At 38.4% G+C, this 25,152-nt stretch overlaps 1 protein-coding gene across 3 annotated transcripts in view; it reads right to left on the minus strand.

Annotated features, from left to right (window-relative positions):
- The window catches only part of LOC143889937 (histone-lysine N-methyltransferase, H3 lysine-9 specific SUVH4-like), an 81,285-nt gene that overhangs the window by 1,770 nt on the left and 54,363 nt on the right, over nucleotides 1-25,152 (minus strand). For 2 of the 3 annotated variants that reach the window (XM_077394347.1, XM_077394345.1), the window contains 7 exons: nucleotides 17,618-17,667; nucleotides 17,439-17,527; nucleotides 16,825-16,984; nucleotides 14,555-14,660; nucleotides 14,266-14,448; nucleotides 11,589-11,825; nucleotides 7,869-8,366 (listed from right to left, as the gene is read on the minus strand). In XM_077394347.1, coding sequence (XP_077250462.1) covers nucleotides 8,253-8,366; nucleotides 11,589-11,825; nucleotides 14,266-14,448; nucleotides 14,555-14,660; nucleotides 16,825-16,984; nucleotides 17,439-17,527; nucleotides 17,618-17,667 — 939 coding nt within the window. In that variant the 3' untranslated portion in view covers nucleotides 7,869-8,252. Of the gene's footprint in view, nucleotides 1-7,868; nucleotides 8,367-11,588; nucleotides 11,826-14,265; nucleotides 14,449-14,554; nucleotides 14,661-16,824; nucleotides 16,985-17,438; nucleotides 17,528-17,617; nucleotides 17,668-25,152 lie in introns of those variants that run through there. The other variant, XR_013255000.1, reaches the window with a different exon arrangement.

The following is a 25,152-nucleotide window of genomic DNA, read 5'->3' on the forward strand; positions in this document are numbered from 1 at the left end:
GGATAGTATCCCCGAAACGGCTCGGCATTAAATGCGAGACCGAAATCCGAGTCCATAACGCCAATACCTTTAGACAGGGGTAGTGGGTAGTCGTGCGGCAATGACACCGGCAAAAATGAGAAAGTCAAAAAAGAACTGACAGTAAAGTAAACTGGGGAAAAGCCGGATGTACCTGTGGAATGTGCTGTCTCAATTTACATAATCATTGCATACATAGTATAAACTTGAATCATTGTCACTCTTTTTATTTATGTTGCTATGAATAGTGTAATTCATTTCAGTCTTTATTATTGTTTCTAGATATTGCTAATGATTTGGATTATATTGTATGCACTTTTTATATTGTCTTTCTTACTCTGCTCGGTCTCTGGAGGAACCTGCTCTAACGTTGTTTCCTCCACCACAGGGGTTGAGGCGTTAGATGGCGGAGCATTTGCAAATGAAGGAACCATGGGATAAGGGACTGTGTGATCAGAGAGTTCGCTTTTGGGATTTTTGCACTTTGACGTCTTGCGTCATTTGCCATTTTTATTTTGTCAAGACTTTCTTTAGTTTGGACTTTGGTGATTTAAAACTTTACTTTTCTTTTGAAGTATGAGTATTGAAATTGTTATGGTAAGACTTATTTAATTTGGAATAAGATTTTATTGTGGTTGTTGTTTATCAAAAAAAAAAATATTATTTCTATGATTTTTGCTTTGTTCTTTTGCTCGTAACGACTTGACGGAATCGAGTCGTTACAGAAAGCAAATTAAAGAGAGGCATCAATGAGGTAATCATATACAGATGATCCACATTTAAGATACCATGAGAAGCTTTGCAAATTGGAATCTCTAATTGAAGCTCTGGTATTGAAGAACAGCCTCAATACAACTCATACGAATATGAAAAACTGCATCAATGAAGCAATGTTATTATTTGATATATCATTAATTATTTTAACAAATGCAATGCAAATACTAGTTCAGCTAATTTGATCCCTTCTATCTAGGAGTGCAATTCAACCTGAACATGACCTGATTTTAATGGTAAAAGCTCAACCGAAATTTCCAAAACTCGACCAGAGGTGCGCCCTCACTTTTATCACTAGTTTTAAATACAAGACTTTAACTTATGAAAAAATGATATCAGCACTCCCGTTGATTCAACAATGACATTCCTCCAAAAATTCCACAAGAGCTACCAATAGGTAATCAGAAAGGCAATTAAGAGTGGCTTTTTTTATGTTCGGTGGTACACAAAGGCATCAGTACGTGTGATAGGCTAAAGAAGAGGAAGATACAAATGGCAACTTGGTGTCTATTATGTCGTCGAGGTGCAGAGGAGACTCTTAACCACTACTTATCCAATACCCTTTTTCTTACTAATGGATGTCTGTTTTGAAAATGTTATGTGTCTTGGGTTCTTCCAAAAAACATCAGTAAGATTCTACTATCATAGTATGGTAGTGTTTTCAGTGAAACTGGTCAAGCTATGTGGAAACTGATCCCGTTTGTCATTATAAGGAATATTTGGAAGGAACGAAATAGTCGGATCTTTGTGAAAAAGGGTAAGAGATCAGAGCGGGTGGCTCTGGAAATAAAAATTGAACTGATAACTTGGGTCAAGGTAAGGCGGGAAATTACAAATGGCACTGAGAAAATCCTTCAGAATTGGAATGCCGTGATCTGAGAGAAAAAATTCGCAGTCAAGAAATCCCCAAAGCGGATATCCCCCTCTCCGGAGTGGGTCAAATTAAATTTCGATGGTAGCTCCATTGGAAACCACGGAAAGACGGGCAATGGCAGCGTCATCCGAGATAATCAGGGTAAAGTGCTGATGCGCTATTATGGACCAGCTGGAATTTGCGACGCCAATGAAGCCGAGTTACAAGCACTGCCCTATTGGATTCCATTTCGATCACCATTCCTTCTTTTGGGCTTCTTTGGGGACATCTTGTCCCCCTCAACCGTAATCACTTTTTTAATTAATGATAGTCATTTAAAAAAAAAAAAAACGAAAAGGAAAGCAATTAAGAGTGTAAGCGCCAATGCAAGGGGATTGCTGCCAACATTTCCTCTATCCTATTCATGATATGATTAGGATCATACTCTATGCATAAAGATATTTTAGTCTTTACATTATTCCAACTATATATTTTTTTTATTAAAAAATAGATGCATAGTTGTTGTGTTGCACCTGTCTCTTTTAGCCCTCTGATGATTGAAGAAGAGTCAACCAATGCAATAGCATAGGCATCTAAACAGACGAGGTCCATGAAAGCTGGCCCCTCTCATTGCTGAAATTAGGGAGTTCATTTGTATTGTTGATCCCCAAATTCAACATATGTGGAGATCGGAAAATGAATTAGAAGCTGGCTATCATTGCTGAAATTATTGATCCTCAAATTCAACACATGAAACCAGCAAATGAATCGGAAGTTGGCCCCTATCATTGCTAAAATTAGGGACCTCATTTGTATTGTTGATCCTCAAATTCAACACATGAGGAGATCGGCAAATGAATTAGAAGCTGGCTATTGTTGCTGAAATTATTGATCCTCAAATTCAACACATGAGGAGACCGGAAAATGAATCAGCAGCCGGCCCCTATCATTGCTAAAATTAGGGACCTCATTCGTATTGTTGATCCTCACATTCAACACATGAGATCGGCAAATGAATTAGAAGCTGGCTATCATTGCCGAGATTATTGATCCTCAAATTCAACACATGAGGAGACCGGCAAGTGAATCAGAAGCTGGCCCCTATCATTGCTGAAATTAGGAACCTCAATCGTATTGTAGATATTCGATTTCAACACACGAGAAGATCGGGAAATAGTTGGCCCCTATCAGTGCTGAAATTAGGGACCTCATTCCTATTGTTAATCCTCAAATTCAATACATGAGGAGATCAGCAAATGAATCAGAAGCTGGCCCCTATCAATGCAGAAATTATGGACCTCATTCGTATTGTTGATCCTCAAATTCAAACACATGAGGAGAACAGCAAAAAATGAATCAGCAGGCACATTGCCAAAACATGGAATACAAGTTAGGGTAAACGGTTCCTAACATATTCTAATGACAGCAGCAGAAATGCTAATGTGGTCAAGATATTGGAGGCAGGCTCTCATTCATTAGGGGGAAAGGGATTCAGCCCTATACTTCATAGGGAGTATTGTATCTTCCCGGGCTATTTTCAATGCTTACGGATCCTACCATCAGGCGTGGGGCTATGGGTTGGGGATGCATGTTGTTTTCTATTTTATTATAAGGGTGTAACTGTTGTAGTATCTGTGGAATGCCTAGTCCCCAATGATGTATTTTAGTTGATGCCATATTTAATAAAGCTCATGGCACCTTTGAAAAAAAGTAACCTAGCGTAGTACATGACGTCTCCCAAGAAGTAATACAGTCCGATTATATTCGCCAAAAAAATTAATACACCAAGCTCCCAATTTCCTTCAATCGCCGAAAGATGCAAGAACAACCAGCGTTGCAATCCAATTCAAATTACATTCTTTCCATCACTACAGGTTTTGCACCCAATCTCCTCCAATATTACCTAGGCAACTTGAGAAGTCGGCGCGTAAACATTGCCCATCACGGTACAGAAACATAGAAATCCAAAAGAACAATCCACTCTGCAACATCATTCGCGGATCTCTTCATATGTTGGATTGAGAATTGGTATTACAGATTACTTCCCTAATTTTCGAAAAAATGCTTGCAAGCTTCCAAGGTCATTTTTGCTCTATTAGAAGCCCAAGCTATGACATTTGCTGAATCTCCTTCAATAATTAGCAGCCTTGGTCTAGCATTGGCGTACCAATTTAAGCCCCACAAAAGGGCTTTTGCTTCGGCCTTATTTCCGTCACACCATAGCTAAGCCAGACTAAGAAACCAGTGATCTGCCACTTGATCCAGCACTACTCAGCCAATACCCACACACTCCGGGTTGCCTTGCCTTTTTTGCACTTCCATCCAAAAGGTGTGTTCCATATAGGTGCAGTTCTATTCTCCATTAGTCTTTCGCTCGCTACCGATTGTTAATTTCTTAAGGAATTCGACAATGCAATAGGTTGATGCAAACTCATTTCTTTCCCACAAAATGAGACCACTTTTGATATTGGTTAGGATTCTATCTCATCTTTCCTCTTTTTCTTTGAATATGCGATTATTCCTCCCCTTCCATATGTGCCACGTGAGCATGAAGGGTACCGGCTTCCAAAGCGTTTGACACACTTCACCAAATGGCGCAACACTCCAATTCACAAAAGTTTTCTTAGTTGTTCTTTGGAGCACCCAAGAGTATCCCGAACATCTTAAGATTCCTTGCCAAATGTGATAGGAGAGAGGACAATGCGTCATCAGATGGTCTAACAGATTCCTTGGCAAATGTGATAGGAGAGGAAAATGCATCATCAGACGGTGCAACGATTCTTGCTACTTGCACAATAAACCCCAGCTGACTAGGTGCAGTTTTCTTCTTTTGAGGCGATCACAGATGTTATTGTCCATGAAATGATCGACTTGATCTCTGTATTTTTTTTATAAAGATAACAGATAAATTGATAATCCCAAAAGACATTACAGCGAGGGACAAGGAGTTGCCCAAGGGTCATGGTGCCGAAAGTGGGGCACAACTGTTCACATCAATTACAGACAAAAACAAAAAACCAGAATCAAGAATGATCCCTTCTAAAAAAATCAATCGTCGAGACCCTTGGTTGGGTCAACTCCACGACCTCCTTGGCCAGCCCGTCCACCAAGATGTTAGCCGATCTGCGCCTATTGAGTCATTTGCGGGCGAATCGCTGAAACCAGGTCACGGATTGCATTGATCGCGTCATGTATACGCCATGGGCCACATGATCAAGTGGTTGCCCACGCTATTTTATTCATCGAGTCTCCCTCAACGATGAGAGGTCCATGGTTGTTCGAGTCGAAGCATTTTAGTCTGAAAAGAAGGGCCTTAGCCTCCGCGTCATTGGCGTCACAGATTCCGGCCGAATTTGTCTTTCGGCATGGACTGCAATGCCTCTTCTACTTCTTCTACCGTTATTGATTGTTCGAGCCAGATGCGACTTTCAGGGGAGATTAAATTAAATTCTAGCCCATCAAAAGGATGCCAATAGTGCTTCCTAGAGTACATCCGCTTGTAGAAATCAACAATGGAGGTTCAAATTCGGTCCTTATCTTCCACCAGTTCCCCATTAACCATCAGACTGCCAATATGATTTATATGTCTTCTCGCGCTAGCCATTTTGTGAAAAAACTAGGTGTTATTATCCCCCTCTTTATGCCATATTGCTAGGGATTTCAGCCTCCAGCTGATTTCCTCACGATGAATAACATCTTCATATTCCGTCTTCAGTTCCAATCTTTTTTAATGTCATCAAGCCTGAGGTTGCCTGCTTCTTCCTTGGAGTCAATCTCGCTAAGAGTGGATAGTATTTCCTCCTTTCGGTTTGTTCTTCTACCCCTTTCCTGCTTTGCCCACTCTACTATTTTGGCTTTGATGCCCATCAACTTACGACAGAACACATACCCCTTCCACCCTTCGATTTTTATTTCATCCCACCACCGCTTTATCAGAGCACAGAACTCCTGAGATTCGCACATAGCCATGTCGAACTTAAAGGGACGTGGTCCATTGGATTATGATTGGAGATCGGCCGCATTAGTACTCGTTGGCAAGTTATTGTATAGTTGTCATTCCACTTGCGACTGATCAGAACACAATCCAGTCTGCACAATACTAGCCTTTCTTGATTGTTTGTCCATGTGAAGCGGGCTCCTTCCAAGGGTAGGTCAATCAGCTCACCATCCATGATGAAATTGGATAAATTCCGCATGCTCGTGGTGATTCAACCCATCGGTTCTTTCTCCCCAGGAAAGCGAATGGTGTTAAAGTCGACTCCGACCACCCAGGGACCCGACCAATTCTCCAGAATGTTGTTCAGTTCCGACCACAGGAGGTTCCTTTCCCTAGCACGAACCAGCCCATATACTACGGTCAGCAACCACGTCAAGTTGGATGCTCGGTGCACTAAGGGAATGGAGATTGTATGTTCCCCACGCGACTATTCAATCATTGTGAAAGTAGTCTCCTTCCATATTATAATGATACCCCCTCAGTTCCCTAGCGTCTTTTCCCACCCAACGCCGATTCTGTCTTCCCCAAATGTCGTTTATTAGTGGATCTGTGACACCCATCAGCTTTGATTCGATTACAGCAAGGATATCAGGATGTCTCATCCGACAAAGATCCTTTACAGCCATCTTCTTCCGATCGGTCCCCAACCCTTGACTGTTCCAGAATATGAACTTCATTTATAACATTTTGGTGAATCCCGTGATGATTAGTCGTCATCCCAACCGTTTCAACTCCCTGATCCGCCTGCCTTTTCCTTTGGATACAGATGGAGATGGCTGATCCCTTTCAATAATCTCCTTAAACATGACTCTTGCGGTTGAAACATCTTCCTGAAATTGGATTCCCAACTCATCACCCATATTCGTCATGGCCATAAATTCTGTCGATATCTGGTTTTCGTCAGTGCTTTCCCTGCCATCACCTCTGTTGAGGCAAGAGGTGATGTTTTTATGAAGATCACCTTCAAGTGTTTCCTCCCACGGAAGACTCCCTTCACATTTAGTGTCGGTGCGATGTTCAGTCGAAGGCTCATCAAAATTGGGCTGGGTACTATCCACACACTGCTCAACCTTAAGGATCTGATGAGCAGCTTCTTTTGTTTCAGGAGGGATACAGCTTCGAGGGGGAGTCACCATCATCAGTGGTTGGCTTCCTTCTTCGCCGAGGATTGAATTTGTTCTCCCACAATCCTTTTCTTTCTTCAAGTTCCGTTTCCTCCATTTATGATCCAAGTAAGCTAGAATGATCTCATCATTATCGTCAGACGAATGAGCTTCGCCATGCCGGATAGGGGTTGAGGAGATTCGTCGTTCCAAGGCTTTTATTCACGACCTCCTGAATTAGTCTTTCCAGTCTTTCGTTCCTTTGGCTATACGGAGGCCCCCGATCTGACGTTTTACCGCCGGAGGCACGAAATCTTCACCGAGAACGCATTGACCAAGTGAAGAAGACATGAGGTATTCATTTCTTGATATGTTTATCTGCTTTTGTTTTTGGCCATCTGTCATGTTTTCTACCGGGTTTATTTAACGAGTCCTCCAGTTTTTCCGCCACATACTCCCGCCCATCAATGGGTGACAAGTTACTTAATTATAGAGACACGTCACGCTTTTTAGCATGCAAAAGGCCTGCTGTGTCATCGATCTTGCCCATCAATTGACATCTGTTCTCCTTTGGGGATCGTGGTTGAACCACGGTAGTGTTGAGATTACCCACGCACGCTTTTGCCTTAAATGTACAAGACGTGTTGCCCTTATCTACACAAAAACAAAATCTGCCACGTTTTGTACCACAGAGCCTTCACCAATCAGATTTTTAAATTTTTTCTGCACCACAATCGTGTCCTGCCAGTTTTTTTCATTTGAATGAACGGCGTGGATTACATCCTTTTTAGAGGCGCTACTATCAATCAACGGCTCTTTTCCTTTCCTCTGTTTCTCCTCGAACCAATGAGATTCTTTTGAATATTGACCGTTTGAAGATGAATGGGAGGGGAAGCCAGGGCCTAAAATGTCTATTGTAGAAGGATAAAACAACTTTTGCAGTAGTGGGGCTATGGGTTTCATCTCAACATATCCTCAAAAGCAAAGGAAACATGTCATTCTATTTTGAATAGGAACCCATGCTGTGATAAGATACACAGTGAAGTAGTGCGCTTATCTACACTAACAAAGACCATGTGAGTCCATCATTCATCATCCATGCAATACGAATAGGGAGAGGCAGTGAAAACAAAGACCAAAACAACATAAAGCTGAATAAAGATTACATGTATGCATGTTCTAATAAAATGGTAACCTAACCACATTGTCTGTCAACAAATGTATCTCAGTAATTCGTACTAACTATTCAGCTGTTAAACCAAAAATGGCAATTAATTTTGACATTCTTCAAAAAATGAAAGAGTACAACACACGGGTTCATCTTAAACTATAGAACATCAGCCTACAAAATACGAACACGTGTGATTGACCTCTCAGTTCTTTGCATTTTTTTTCTTGTATACTTTTGCACCACTTAACAGAAAAAAGGGCAACATTTTATAAAGATGAAGTATTTCGCCTGAAGAACCAAAAAGGAAGATGAACCAAAAGAGCAGATATTTACCACCTAGTATAAACGTTTCCTACAGTCCACTGCCCCACAATAGCACACCATCTTCTTGACATTTCCATCCGGCCCCATGACACTATCAAGTGCATAGCCATAGTCATATGCAAGCTCCTGCATATTATACAAACAACAGCTTATTGATCTGAAATTCTCCAACAGAGTTCAAAGTCACATTGATGTAGCAATACAAAGTGATAAACGGTCCACAATACAAAGTCACATTGATCCAGCAACCTAACAATCTGATCAAAGGAGCTTTACTCACTAAATATGGACAAATAGGTTATGTTTCTAACCCTCCATTTGCAGGTAGATATTCCTGAATTTGGGAGCGGGTATCGGATATTGCAAGGATATGGAACAAGAATCCTAAAAGTTCCAAAATCTTAGCTTACAGATACGGTAAAGATCTGATATGTGGTTTATGGGTAAGAATCCTCTGAGAAAATGTCAAAATAATTTAAACCGAATGTCGTTAGAATTTTGAAAAGCAAACACATCTCTAGCATGCAACAGGTCAGCACCCCTTTTTCCATGAGACCTCATTCTCTAGCTTAGGAATCTCATTATTTTATGATGCAGAATATGAATAAAAAAAGAGCGTAGCTTAGGATTTTCATCTCTTTTATGATGAGAAATATAAAAAGGATAAAGAGTATTTATGCTCAAAAGGCCAGCTCTCTTCGCCTGCACATGAAACAGCAGTACCGAAACAAATGCACAAAAAAAAGCAAAAGATGAAAATGAGGATATGTATCAGACGTATCCAACCCGTGTCTCATACTTATTCTTATCGTACATTCCATCCATTTCGAATAATCCTAATTTCTATATTTCAAACAATTAGGATCCATCCATTAATTTTTGTGCCACGGCCTATCCACAATGAGACCAACTGCAAGTTCAAATTTGGTGATAAGTGGGTAGTGTATGCTATGGTTTGGTGGCTAGAAGAGGATTGTTTTGTTAGTGAGGGAAGTAGATTTGGTGCACTATAAATTTATTTTATTTATTTCACATAAAAGAGAAAGAAACAGAAAAAAGAAGTTTCTTGGCTACTGCTTTGTTTTCTATTCAGAATATTAAGGTGTACCATATTACTTTTCTTCAACATGATATTCATCTTTGACCCATTGTTTGCTGTATTTTTTTATTCTTCGATACTAGTTTACGTTACTTGTATAATGCAAGGAGTTGAGAAAATTAGTCACCTTACATGGAGATAGAGAGGAATTAAATGGCTAATTGAGTTTATTAGGCCAAAAAGTTCAATATTATGAACAAGCAACAGATAATATAAATCAGAATACTAAAGTTTCAGCAACAAGATAAAACCAGATGTCACAGCCTTGAGAATTTTGAGTGATGCTCCAAAATTAATCTATACAAAATTCCAGACTACTAGAGTAAGGAACAGCAAACGAAATGTTTTGGGGCAAATTTTTTTAGACATAAATTTCTTTTTTCCGTATCTAAAATCGCAAAGTCCGAATCACCAATTTTATCCCGTATCTAACCAATTTTATCCCATGAGGGAAAATCAAAATCCACAAAATAAAGTAAAATAAAATGAGCAATTCTTGTTCCATTATGAAATTGATGGTCTACTACATGATTAAGAATCGACTACTAAAAATGCCCACGAATTAAAATAAAGCTTTAACTGCAACTCAAACTAAAACGCTCGGACTAATAATAGCTCGACACTCTAGACTAACTTCCCCAATCCCATGACATTTATTATGTGTATTTCTGCGCGACAGAAGCTCCATCCTCATCACCTAGATGACTTGTGGGTGGTAACGGAGTCAGCAACAAGCTGAACAATATCCCCTAGTGGCTCGCATAATAAGAGCCACTAAATGGGATTTGCATTATAAAATCATTTCTTATGATTAAAGGGTCAGGATAAGCAAAACAACTATTCATTAAAATAAAGGTAGAAACAGAACTGGAAGTAGAAATAGAAATAGAGAAAGAGATGAAAAAACTCACAATGCGTAATATGTTTAAGCTAAATATGAAGGTTATTTTCAGTGTTTTCAGTATAAAATTACAAGAGCAAAAAACTATTGATTGATCATCCCTCCCCTAGCATTTGCTCTCCTTTGGCCCTTCCTGCTTTCTTCCAAGGTTTTAAATCTCGGTTTCGGTACGAAATTTCGGACGAAATCTTGTAAAAGTTTCACCGAAATTTCCGAAACGTTTCACCGAAATTCCCGAAATTTCGGGTGAAATTTTGTACTTCATTGAAGCGTTTCATCGAAATTTCCTAAATTTCACCGAAATGAAACGTTTCGGCCGAAATTTCCGAAACGTTTCGGCGAAGTTTGTTACTTTTCAGACTCACCGTGAATTTCGTTTCGTTTTCCACCGAAACCGAAATATTTCGGCCAAAATTTAAAACCATGCTTTCTTCATCCCTTTGTGTAGGAGCCTCCAGTCGTTTCTCTGCCTCCGCCTCTACCTGCTTGGTGATCTTTCCTTGCTTGCTAGCACTGTAACCGTCATGAATAAACTTAAACAACACACCACTCACTTTCTAGTTCCGTTCAGTACTTCAGTGTTGGCTGAGATGTTCATATTTCCCCCAAATGGGGGCATTCGATTTGCAGACCACATGTACATTATATGGTTTAATCTAGGATGGACCGAGTGATGGTCCTACTCAAACGGATCGTGAGCTAGACAGCAAACGTAGGCTCCAAGGAATAGACTGGATAATGACGCAGACATGGGCTGATCTGACCCGAATTAGGCCTACTTTTATCTACTAAAGTAAATGTCAAGGGCAGGACTTACATGAAATTAGCATTATAATTCTATCAGACATCAATTTCTGTAATCATATATCAGCAAATGGGCTATATTTATCTGGTCGATCGACCGGATAACTTATCTGGTCCGTCGACGAGAAATACAGTGGGGGCCCACATTGTGTGGGTGATCCAAACCATTCGTTTGATGGGCCCTGACATAGATAGGGTGTCTGCAAAAAATCATCTCAGAGGATCTTCCTAACCCCTCAATTTGTGGAGGTGCAAACTGGATAGATTTCCATTTTGCAACTCCAAAAATCAAGGTTTAGGATGATCCTATGAAGATGATTTTTTGCACAGACCCTATCCATGTCAGGGCCCATCAAATGAATGGTTTGCATCACCCAAACAATGTAGGCCTCCATGTATTTCTGGTCGACAGACCAAATAAGTTATCTGGTCGATTGACCAGAAACACTTTTCTGTCAGCAAATATATGCAACAACAAATAAACAAGTTGGAGGAAAAACTCAGGTTGAAAAATAATTGAAAAGAAAACACATCAATGTATCACCTGCAAAGGAGGTATGTTGTCTGCCGCAAACAACATTACTCGAGCAAGTTTGATATCATGGTGAGAGCTCAAAACACACTGGACAAAGAGATTTGGTTGGCAACTATGATTAATGAATCTGGCAATATTACCGACAGAGCCCGCATCTATGCAGAACTCAGGAGCACTTTCAGTTTTCTTGTCAACAGTTCCCTCAAGATGAGCATTTGCATGTTTAGATACATCTCCTAATCGTCTCTATCAAACAAAACAAAACCAGAACATATTGAAATGGTTAGGGTTACATCCTCAAATGATTACTGAAAAAGTTTAAGAGACTAAAAGAACGAAGCTATACAAAGCACTTTGTAACAAGAAATGCTTACGATCACATCTTTAAATGATTATTGATAAGTTAAAGAGACGATAAAGATTAAGCAATGCAAAACACTTTGTAACAAGAAATGCAATTTTACCCACCATAAAAGAATAGGCAGGTAATGTTTCAAAATAGAGGGAGTCTAGACTCACAGGCGCCCTTGCAAAAAAAAAAGGGGGCAAAGGGCGCCTGCATTGGTCAAATCCCATTTAATACGGCAATCAAAGTTAAGATCATAAATGTCCCTAGTGGAATTTGACCAATAGGGGCACCCTTTGCTCCCTTTCTTGCAAGGGCGCCTGTGAATCTAGCATTCTTCTTCAAAATAATAAAAGTTATAGCCAGTCGGAAACCACTGTTTTCATATGTCTAGCCAAAATTTCACAAATTTCTTATATTATACTGATTAACAGTCTCCCTTAGGATGTAGCACACTGATCTAAGTCACTTCGAAGTCGGAATCTAATCCCAGTTCCAAAATAACTAAATTGTTGCTACAGCACATGGCATGGCAGTAATGTGCATACAAAATAAAGCACAACAAACACAAACAGATCATAAACTAAAAGAGTCATTTTACTTTAGTTTAACACAGCAAACAAAAATCTGATAAATAAGACTGCAACAAGATTACGCATGCACACATATCTCGCAAGACAAGTAAATTAGAAGATTCTGGATATTTGCTAATCTCTTCATGTTCTTTCCAGCACTTTTTTTAATGAGAAAGAAGGGGTGAAAAAGAGGAATTTCTAGAAGATCACCCATCCTAGTTCTAGTCATGCCCAAGCATGATTAATTTCAGAGTTCTGAAGGGATCCACATTTTTTTCGTTACCAAAACATGTTAAGAAAGGTTAGAGAGGTTGCTGATTCCATAGCCTAAAAGGAGGTGGAGGATAAGGCTCCGGTAGTTGGAGAATTATTTCTTTCATGGCGGGTGTCCAGTTTTAGTAATGCAGTCATAATAAAGGGTGCATTTTCATTATATTGGTGTTCATGACAACTCGGTCAAATTGGAATTTTTTCATTTCATAATATTTCTTGGTTAAACATAAAAATGAAAAGATAATAATAATATCATGATTCACAAATGGTAGGTTCTAGCCATCAAAGGACAAGGCTCCAATATTGGACTCTTTTAACCTATGGTTTGGCCGACACTTTGAAATTATTGCCGACACACACGTCCTATCGTGTCCGACATGACACACGTGCCCACACGTGTCGCCTTTGGACACTTTTAAAGGTATTGCTAGAAGTGTAAAACTTAATGTAGGCATGTGGACATTTTTTGTACGGTGTCAAGTGCGACATTTGGTTTTATTATTGAATATTATGTTTACCTCTTTTATTATTAAGACTTCTTCTATTATAAACTTTTCTCTTAGCTCCTCTTTAACTGATATTTGCTGCTATATCCCCTCTCATAAACCTAAAGCCCCAAACAAACTCACCCCTAAGGAAGACAGACCCATTTCTCTCTCTAGGGTGGGTAACCGTCATACTTGTCTGTAGGAAGAACGGTCGTAAGAGATAGAACTTAAGCTGGCGTCCCTCATCATCCCCTTCTTGCTGGCTTGGGGTTTGATTTTGTTGAGCAGGGCGCCTCCGACTTTTGGCACCAAGCTCCATTTTACATATTTAAAAGGTGATGAACAAGAAGGTGTTGGAACATATAAGATCTTTGGGGTTGGGGAGGAATTGAAATTATAGAACAATCACGTGGTTTGGTGCAAATACTATATTTATTGCATCATATTGGTCTCCCTTTCTAGTTGTATATTGGGAATGGAAGAGAACTAGATAAATTTGATGAATGCGTTATTATTTGATAATCTCATATTTGTTTTAAATTATAGTTAATTAATTCAACGATTTATTAGCTTGTTAAATGAATATAATATTTATGTTGTTACAAATTATGATAGTAGTCATCAATTTTATTTGCATGTACGTGCCACCATTTCTAGATTTTTAAATGTTGCCATGTCAGACAACTCAACGCACAAATTCGTATCTACAAATCATGATTATATATACTTTGTAATTTAGCCATGTCCCCGTTTCTAAATTTGGGGATTCGCCATTCTGACACTCCATGTGCGTGTCAAGGCACGACACTCGTGTCCGTGTCCACAAATCATAGCTTTTAAAAGCGAGACTAACACATGTAGTGAAGAGCATATAACGATCATGCCCATCATAAAAGAAGTTTAAAGAAACCACAGTTAAAAAACACTACAGTTACCCAGCCATATAAGAGACAGGAAACATATGTTAGTATGTAAAGTAACGTCTTCAACCACCAGAATAGCACCTCTCGTCCGTCAAGCCCTTTCATCGTCTGTAGGCAATCAATCTCAAAAATGAAATTATTCTCAGAATTATCCTCTAATTCATCAGTCCTCATAAGTACCCCAGTGTATTCACATATTGGTGCCCCTGAAGGAATTGAATCCCAAGACCTAACAGCCCATCCTTTCTTTGGTGTACGAAAGACCTGGTAAGAGATAACACGATGCATTAAAACAGAAAATGAATGCCAGATAAGAAAGAAATATTATCAGAGAAGGTGAAATATGAACAGACAACAATGGAATCATTACCTCAAGTCGGTACCTCAATCCTTTCTGAGATGTTCTATTAACACAACTTGGTCCACAACCGCAGTTAGGCCCACACTCAAATACAATGGCTTTGGCTTGAACCAATCTGCAAGGAACACAAGGACATTTACTTTCATTAAAAATTACACATAGCTTCACGTCAACAACATAAAAAAATAAAGAAGAGTCTGAAGTCTGAACTATACTAATAGTTGGGCATCCACACAACAGGTATCACAATTCAGGTAGCCTCTTTCCAGCTTTTGGAACATGGACATATTTTCAATGGATGAAAAAATTTAAATAGGATTTCGAATTACCCTTACAAATTTCGAATTTTGAATTACCAGTGGTCCCCCTTTCAAATTTCGAATTATCCACCAACCCTCCTGGTCACCCTGAGCTTGTCACTGTCTCGTCAGGTAGTAGGGAGGCTAAGTTGAGGGGACCCGTGACTCTGCCACATGCTCCAAAGTCGGTTAGGGCTGTGCTGCGTGGCACAAAAGGAAAAGCGGGTAGAAAGGATATTGTGGACTTTTTCACTTTAAAAATGGCTGAGGAGCGGAAGGCTCTAAAATTAAAAAATAGGTTTTTTCGAGCGGATTCAAGCTTAGATGTAAAGAGTACTCGTGCGCGTAAATGCAATCTCAGAAGAGGCGTTGGACTCAACGCTCTCCTCTTGGCTACCCGTGGTGGGCTATCAGCTCTGAGCATCTTAAAAAGGAGGTTAGGAAGAAAAAGCCTCATTCGGAAAGTCTCCATGAACTGAGAATCTTGCAAACCGCGCCTGGTACAAGTATGACTGGAACAACATGTTTTGATGATACAAGAAGCGTAATGAAGGGAGAAACTTCCATGGTAGATGGGGACTTGGATTTGCTAAAAACTCTCAAATATAACGAAAAATTGACGAGGAAGGAATCTACTACCCCTAGTGAGGTGTTAATTTCTCCTCGTAAGAAGCAATGGCTGAAAGAATGGGCAACAGTTCGTCAAAGCATGGGTATGTCCCCTTCCCAGGTCACCCTGAATAGCGAGGAGGAGCTTCATCCGCCCCTTCGTAACTTGCCCATTTTTAACAAGATCCTAGAAAAGGAAAGGCGAACATGAAGGCGTTAATGGGAAGAGGAGAAACATCTGGCGAATACAAAATTGGAATCTAAGCGTGCAACCCTGGATGAAGATGTGCACAGATTGGGGCCAGGTAGCCCTGAGGTGGAAGAGGGTCAAGTAGGGCAGCCTAGTGAATCAAGTAGACGAGACAAAGGTAAGGGGGTCTTGGTATCGACTGCTGTGGAAGAACCTGAGCACCCTGAATTGGAAGGTTTTAATGATTTTCTAGCAATGGGCAATGTATTTGGGATCTCCTACTAGGAGAATCTAGGAAAAACAAGAGAAATGTTCTGGGCAATGCAAACAAGAGCTGCAGATGATACAATAGAAAGACTTAAAGAGGCTGAACCAAAAGTTCGATTACAGGATTAAAGAATCCACTTTGAGAGGTGAAGAGATGTATGTTTTAGGGAGTATGTGTTGTCTTGCAAAGATTTCAGTTAAGGAGTAATTGCAAGTGGTGGAGTAGTACATAGGACTTTTGATTTCAGTCTATTTAGATATGATGTTTCGGAGTTATTTAATTGTACAGAGACAGGTTTGGAAGAGAATGATTGTAGGAAACTCGGAAGTCGGTACTAAGATTGTGGAAATTGTGACGATGGTTTCGGTCCCATAGGTTGAAAGTAGGACAATTGTTAGAAAGAATACTTGAAGGGGTCATTCTCTACGAAGGTAATTCAAGATCCTAGTTGCGCTAAAAGAAAGTTGTAGTCACACGTTAGCTTGAGAGATCATGGTCTTTCGCTAAATGGAGGCACTTTGGTCTGGGAATCTTCATCATTGTTCAATCAAGGAAATGAGGTTCGGAAAAAGGTTGTGGGATGAACATCTTAAAATATGTAATGGATAATTTCAGAAAGGAAGGATAGAGGTGGGAGGAAAGGGATAATTTTGACTTTTTGTTCTGTGTATACTTCATTGGTTACGGGTATACCTGTGCCAATATTCATGGTGTTCTCTTGTAATGCAGGCTGGGACCTCTAGTCCCAAATGCTTGTTGAGAATTAATGAAATATGTCAACTTTCAAAAAAAAAAATTAAATAGGAACAACGATATAGCCAATTTGTTGTATTTACACAAATATTTCCAACAAGATATGCCTTTAAGAAATTTGTGGATGTAAGATAAATATTACAATGACAAATATCCTTACCGGCCACCATCTTTGCGCACATACGGGAAGTCTGAGCCATTTAGCCTTGCACATGCACAGCTCTTGGGATCGACACAACTTCCTTTGCAATTGCATCCGCTAGCAGCCATCGGTAGCTTAACACTTTCTGAAATTACATTTGATTTGCGGTACACATAACCTATATTTGAATTTCAACCACTGACATCAGATGCATAGCAAATGACAGCTGCCTACTATATATAGAGCAAAAATGGACTGCTACTGAAGATGTATTATTATTATTATTATTTGAATGATACTAAAGATGTATTATATGCATCCCTCATGAGTTGGCTTGTCTCACTAGTGCCTTGCTTTAAGATATATATATATATATATATATATATATATATATATATATATATATATATATATATATCCAGGAACAAGACTAAGAGACAATTTAGTTCCCAAGAATAAACATAAATGTAAAAATAAGGATAGGGAAAATGGAACTAGCCTACAAGCAAAATAAGATACAGTAATGAGTACAAGGCAACTAATCGGCATTCTCATAAAGGCAGGATTCATGACATCAAACCTAGAGGAACAAATTACTGGAAATAAAGTACTCATTTGCATAGTCAACTTGCCTATGGGAGGAACAGGCGGATCATCAACCAAATTGGTAGCTGGAATACACATATTTTCTTGGCCTCCACTAATATCGTCACACACCAACCTTGGTCAATAAAACAATTAAATTAGCACTTAGTTTCCTGTGACAAATGAGAAATGGAAAAACGGCGTTATTATGGCAGTATCCTCATACCCACGCAACTCGGAAGAAGACTTAGGTGCTTGTGCTCGAGTAAAGTGAACCTGTCAGTAGAAGGATTCATCAGAGGAGTGCAAACAAAGGAAAGGGTTGACTCTCATTTTCTAGGCGAAAACAAGGCTCTAAATAATTGTTGGCATATCAATCTATATATATATATATATATCTATATATATATATATATATATATATATATATATATATGAGAAAAGTGTAGCTACACGTACTGGTAGCTAACTTAGCTACTCCGTCGTCTTAAAATAAAGTGGGCCCCACATTGTTTCGGTGATGCAAACCATTCATTTGATGGGCCCTCACATAGATAGGGTGTGCCCAAAAAATCAGCTCCATAGGATCATTCCAACCCTACGATTTGTGGCGGCAAAAATGGACGTGTAAAAACCTTCACAAATCTGTCCATTTTTGCCTCCACAGTTTGAAGGTTTGGAATCATCCAATGGAGCTGATTTTTTGGGCACACCCTATCTATGTGAGGGCCCATCAAATGAATGGTTTGGATCACCCAAACAATGTGGGCCCACCGTATTTTAAGCCGTCCGAGTAGCTAAGTTAGCTACCCCTACGTGTAGCTACACTTCTCTCTCTCTTTCTCTGTGTGTGTGTGTGTGCGCGAGTGCATATACATATATATGAGAAAAGTGTTGAGCGCACCAAAAAAATGGTGCGCTCAAGTCGTTATAACGCCTCCCATTGGTTCTTGTATGTGGGACCCAAACATTTAGACCAATAGGAGGCGTTATAACGACTTGAGCGCACCATTTTTTTGGTGCGCTAAACACTTTTCTATATATATATATATATATATATATATATATATGGGAAAAGTGTTGCTACTCGGTCTTGTAGCTAAGCTTATCTACTCGGTCCGGTTAAATACAGTGGGGTCCCAAATTGTTTGGGTGATCCAAACCATTCATTGGAAAGCCCCTTACCTAGATAGGGTGTCCACAAAAAATCAGACCCATAGGATCATCCTAACCCAGCCAACAGTGGAGGGAAAAATGGGCAGATTTGTGGACAAACTGTGTCTGTCCATTTTTCTATTGGATGGGTTAGGATGATCCTATGGGTCTGATTTTTTGTGGACACCCTATCTAGGTAAGGGGCTTTCAAATGAATGGTTTGGATCACCCAAACAATGTGGGGCCCCACTGTATTTAACCTGACCGTGTAGATAAGCTTAGCTACAAGACCGAGAAGCAACACTTTTCAGTATATATATATAGGGAAAACGGTTCCTACACATGTGTAGAGAGTTCTCTACACACTAGCTTAAAAAATAGTGGGGGCCCACATTGTTTGGGTGATCCAAGCCATCCATTTTAAAGGCCCTCACATAGATAGGGTGTCTACAAAAAATCAGATCCATAGGATCATCCCGACCCTACGATTTGTGGAGGTAAAATGGATGTCTTTAAACCTTCACAAATGAGTCCATTTTTTTGTCTCCACAGTTCGAATGGTTAGGATGATCCTATGGATCTGATTTTTTGTGGACACCCTATCTATGTGAGGGCCTTAAAAATGGATGGTTTGGATCACCCAAATAATGTGGCCCCCACTGTATTTTAAGCTAGTGTGTAGATAACTTATCTACACATATGTGTAGGAACTGTTTTCTTCCTCTCTCTCTCTCTCTCTCTCTCTCTCTCTCTCTCTCTCTCTCTCTCTATATATATATATATATATATATATATATATATATATATATATATATATATAAATTGTGCATTGGCAGATACCTTAGAACATTTTTCGCTCAAATGATCCCAAGCAATTGAATTGCAAATCGTAATAGGGGTTGAATCGTATCGCAAATCGTCATATTCATATATAATAAAATAGCTAATTATTTATTTTTCATTCAAATCCAATAATTTAAATAGAAACTATCATGATTAGGAATTCAATATCATAATACAAATTATTTGGTAACAAATTTGTCCTACATAAATTATTGATTTCTCATTCAAACCCATGCATATTGGATAATAATCTTAAAAATAATAACACACAGATGATATCAATCCTGAAAGTTTCAAACATCAAATGACAAATATACAAAATCGGTAGGCCAGTGATGTGATCCTCATAATAGTAGTCTCCCTCCTCGATGTAAGTAATGCCCACAAATACATGCATTGTGCTTGACAAGTTCAAATTGGTTTCACTTGTTCAGATTCCTCACCAGAGGAGTTTCTAACACTTCTTCTAGTGAAGAAAGGAAAGGAGGTTTTTTGTTAGAAAGTTCTATTTTCTATTTTATAAAACATCATAGGATAAATTGCATAAATTGTATGACAAGCACAATTTACAATCGAATCGTAAGATTCAAAAGGAAATCACAAGATCCATATAAATTAATATTCAATCATGAGATTCAAACGAAATCCATAAGATTTGATTTGAATCATATATCATAAGATTTTCAAAACAATAATCCCAAGAACAAACAAAAACACGTCATTTCCACGCCAAATTTATCTATTATTCTATTGTAATTATTTTTGGCATATTGTTTTAACAAATATCAATGGTTTGATAATTTAAGTACAACTTGAAATGTTTCTAAAGCATTGGCAAGTCTAACAAGGCTAGTTCTATCTGCACATCTATCTACTCTGCTATCTACTACTATAATCCTTGAACTAAAAATCAAAAATTCAAAAAAACAAAAGCAGCGAACAATATAAGTACGTAGGGATTTGCCAGGGACCATCGTGGAAGGCATTTCACAGGGGCTGTTGCATGAGAGAGCAGCCACATAGGCTCACTTCTCAGCTGATTTTGTTGCACTCTCATGCAACAGCCGGCCCACGAAATGCCTTCTGCAATGGTCCCAACCAAATCTCAAGTACGCAATATGCTTATCCAAGTTACACAACAAGAAATACTTTAAAAAAAGCTACAATGTCAAGCATAATAATAATAGGTCCAAGTCAAAAGATGGAAAGCATAGACAAGCCCATGAATACACATAGACAATTCAAAGCATGCCAAAACTATGACAAGAAAAGAAATATCTAGCTCAAAGAATGGGCACCCAAACCACAAACACATGGTTTAAGAACAAACATATGTGGATCTAGACCAATGAGTTAAACCTCAACAGACATAAATAAATGACAATGCCAATTATACCTCAATAAAATTTAATGAGTACGCAAAAATAGGAAAATGAATAGAAAGAATTAAGTGCAAAACAACATGAATCTAGAAAACAAATGTATCCATTAAAAAGACGAAAAATAAAATAAAAACTAACAAAAAAATTACAAAAACAAGAAATAGGGAAGCAGAGAAAATCTTCAATGGAAAATGTTTTTTGTGATCAATAACTAACGTAACAAAAAATAACAAAGAAACTAGCTGTTTTCTATTAAATAGAGCGAAAGTTTTAAAATAAATATATGGATTGTGTTTCAATTAGTGTTTATGATTGTCATTAAAATAAATGTACAGAACGGAAGGAATTCGAACCCCAAAACTAGAGAAAATGACCTTGAAAATTTTTAAATGGTTGGGAAAATGTAAAAAATTGCATAGGGTTGCATTTGAATGCAATCTAGAAGTCAACTCACTCAACAATGTTTGTATCGATGCAATACACCCGACCCAACGATAGACACACACACGAGAGGCTAAAATCCGTCAAAACCCATCTTCAAGTCAAAATGGGAAATTCTTTGGTTTCCCCAAGGCATAAACCAAGATTGATGACGACAATTGGGTTCTTTTTTAGTTTTCTCACGTCATTTTCTTCTCCAATGTCATTCCATCGCTATGGGGGTCACACATTTGATTCCATCCAAGTGATGACCCTAGGAGGCATGATATTTTTCGATTTTCGTCCTATATTATTCATTTCTTCTGTTGAATGAATTCCCAAAAGGCAGTGAGAACCACAGTTGCCAGAGAAATCTTGGGATGGGAAATGCGTTTCAGAAAGGTGACAAAAAATTTTGGAAAACACTTTCAAAACGCATGGGAGACGGATGGAAAACTTAATGTGAAACATGTGTGAAATGCATGATAAACATATATGAAATGCAAAGAAAAAATGTGAAACGTGTGTTAAACGTACGACAAATGTGTTTTTACGAAATGACACGAAAAAATTGTGCAATACTGCAATGCATATTAAAAGGTAAACAATTATCATAAAAGCATGAAGAAATTTAAAATTAACAAATTCTAAATCTGCAAAACAAAACTTACAAACTTATGGAAATAAGCATTAAAATAAAAAATTAGAGTAATAAGAAAAAATAACTAAAATAAAATAAAAACATGTTATGTTGCTTTTCTCACATATTTCCCAAGTGTTTCCATATTTTTTTATGTGTTTGCTTTCGAGTTTCTCTATTGTCTAAGAAATGTTTCTAATGCATTTCCTAAAACGTTTTTAATACATTTCTAATACAATTTGCTATTTTTTCATGTTTCCCGTTTTGCTACCCCGAACATATATATATATATATATGAGGAAACTGTTGGTGCGCTTAAGCTCACCAAGCTTATGGTGCGCTTAAGCGCCCAATCACATGGGTCCCACATTTTCAGTGGTGATCCAAACCATTCATTTGCAAGGCCCTATCGTAGATAGGGGGCGTACCAAAAATCAGCTCCATAGGATCATCCTAACCCCTCCATTTGTGGAGGACAAAAATGGGCAGATTTGTGGACAAACAATGTCTGTCCATTTTGACCTCCACAAATGGATGGGTTAGGATGATTTTTGGTACACCCCCCATCTATGTAAGGGCCTTTCAAATGAATGCTTTGGATCATCCTAACAAAGTGGGCCCCCATGTGATTGGGCGCTTAAGCGCACCATAAGCTTGGTGAGCTTAAGCGCACCAACAGTTTCCTCTATATATATATATATATATATATATATATATATATATATGGGAAAATGATCAGAAAAATGTACTTTTTCTCTGAAATTGTCAGAAATGGAGGCTGTTTTCTAAATTATGAAAGACAGGAGGAGGGAGAAAACTTAGCCCAATTGAGGACGAAAATACCCCCCTCAAGAACTCTATTCTCATATATATATATATATATATATATATATGGGAAAATGATCAGAAAATGTACTTTTTCTCTGAGATTGTCAGAAATGGAGGCTGTTTTCTAAATTATGAAAGACGGGAGGGAGAAAACTTAGCCCAATTGAGGACGAAAATACCCCCCCTTCCCTCTTGGACGTTCCCCATCCAATCATCCCTTTTTACAAAAATCACCTTTTTACCTTGTTGTCATGATTGCTACCATTTTACCTTCTTAGTGTTAAATAGTATTTCTTTAGAGTTAAAACAGTGGTTGTGTGTGTTCAATAGTGGTTTTAAGTGTTAAAATAGTAGTTTTGAGTGTTAAATAGTGGTTCTTAGTGTTTAAATAGTGGTTTGGAGTGATAAATAGGGGTTCTTAGTGTTAAAACAGTGGTTCTTAGTGTTAAAATAGTGGTTGGGATGGTTAAATAGCGGTTCTAAGTAACTAAATAGTGGTTAATAGAGTTAAAATAGTGGTTCATTCATTCCTATCTTATCCTTGTAGGGTTTGTAAATATGGTAGGGCGAAGGGCTTTCTTTATCCTACACGTTGATGGATGCTTGAAGGATGCAATCGAATACATTAGCGGGAAAAAGGCGCCTCTAATAGTGAATCGAAAAATTAAATTCCTAGAATTGGAGATCCTAATTCACAACAAAATTGGGACAATAGGAACTGAAGTTGCATTGTCCATAAAATGTGGGTATATCCTAGACCCATTTCAAATCATTCTATATGATCTTGGAAATGATGATGACCTTGAGCCGGTGATGATGCTTTTCGACAATAATGTGATTAATTCTCTGGGCCTCTATATAACTAAAGAGTATAGAGCAGGAGGAAGTAATTTTGTGGCTCGTATAAATCTCGGTGTCCCTCCTTATTGTACTCCGATAGCACTGGCTTTGGGCCCCCTGATCAATTATGTCTCTACACTCCCTCCAAATTTACCCGTTCCATCCAAAGCTCCTATCAATGAGGGAAGACATGGCGATGGACTTAGCACCCATTATTCTAATTCACCATTGCCCATATTTGAAGTGGACATGAATGAAGTTCCAAATGCTTTCCGAAGCGTAATTGTGCAGTATTCCAGTCAACCTACACCGGCTTTATGCTCCAATAATCAATCACCTTCGAAATTAGGGGCCCCGGACTACCTTATGACAACTTTGAGACCCAATAAATACTATTAGAATGTATGAACCAAATACTTATACCTTGGAACCATTATTTATACCTCGGAACTCTGAGTGTTTAAACCACTATTTATACACTCATTCTCACTTTTTATAATGGTTTTGACTATATAACTTTTTATTCTCACTATATCTACTCTCAAAACCACTATATATTGGTTCAGAAATCTACATAGTGGTTCCGATTGTATAAATAGATTACCTAAGTGTTTAAATAGTGGTTCTGATATTTTAGATAGGGTCGTGAGTGTATTTCCATTATCAGAATGACTTTTCCAACCATTGGAACCACTAGTTAGTGGTTGCGAGGACAAAATATTGGTTCTACACGTTTAAATAGTGGTTCTGATTGTATATAGATAGAAGTTTCAGCCGGGTTTTACTCTAAACAGAAACATAGAGGGCGAGAGAGAGAGAGAGAGAGAGAGAGAGAGAGAGAGAGAGATAAATAGAGAAATAGAGATAGAGAGAGAGGATGATGACAATGCACCATAGCAAAAAAAACATAACAAATCCCTAACAAATAAAGAGGATGATGACAATACACCATAGCATTGTAAAGAACATGTAAAACCTAAGCAAATGTATGACAATAGACCTACCGGAGCTTAGGTTTCATAGCCAAAGAAAATAAAGAGAGCCAATAAAATCTACAGGTTCTCAAGGGGAGTTTCAGCGGTCTTCAAAGGAGTTTTAATGGAGTTTTACATAAGGCAATGGAGTTTCAGCACTTGGTGTGGGGAAGAAGAATGTCGGTGAAATGCATTCGAATCTGTTTCTTACCTTGGTGGAGGGAAAACCAAGTAAAGGGCACTCATGTCATAAGAAATGCATTGGGATCCGTTTCACCCCTTTCTCATAATTTAGAAAAAGAGCCCCTTTTTTCATAATTTCAGTTAAAAGTCCCATTTTTTTAATCATTTTCCATATATATATATATATATATATATATATATATATATATATATATATAGAGAGAGAGAGAGAGAGAGAGAGAGAGAGAGAAAACGGTTCCTACACATATGTGTAGAGAGTTCTCTACACACTAGCTTAAAATACAGTGGGGGCCCACATTGTTTGGGTGATCCAAGCCATCCATTTTAAAGGCCCTCACATAGGGTGTCTACAAAAAATCAGATCCATAGGATCATCCCAAACCTAGGATTTGTGGAGGTAAAATGGATGTCTTTAAACCTTCACAAATTAGTCCATTTTTTGCCTCCACAGTTCGAATGGTTAGGATGATCCTAT

The sequence above is a fragment of the Tasmannia lanceolata genome, unplaced genomic scaffold, assembly GCF_043159265.1.
Source record: "Tasmannia lanceolata isolate RefF3 unplaced genomic scaffold, GAP_Taslan_0.1 ptg000013l, whole genome shotgun sequence".
NCBI lineage: Eukaryota > Viridiplantae > Streptophyta > Magnoliopsida > Canellales > Winteraceae > Tasmannia > Tasmannia lanceolata.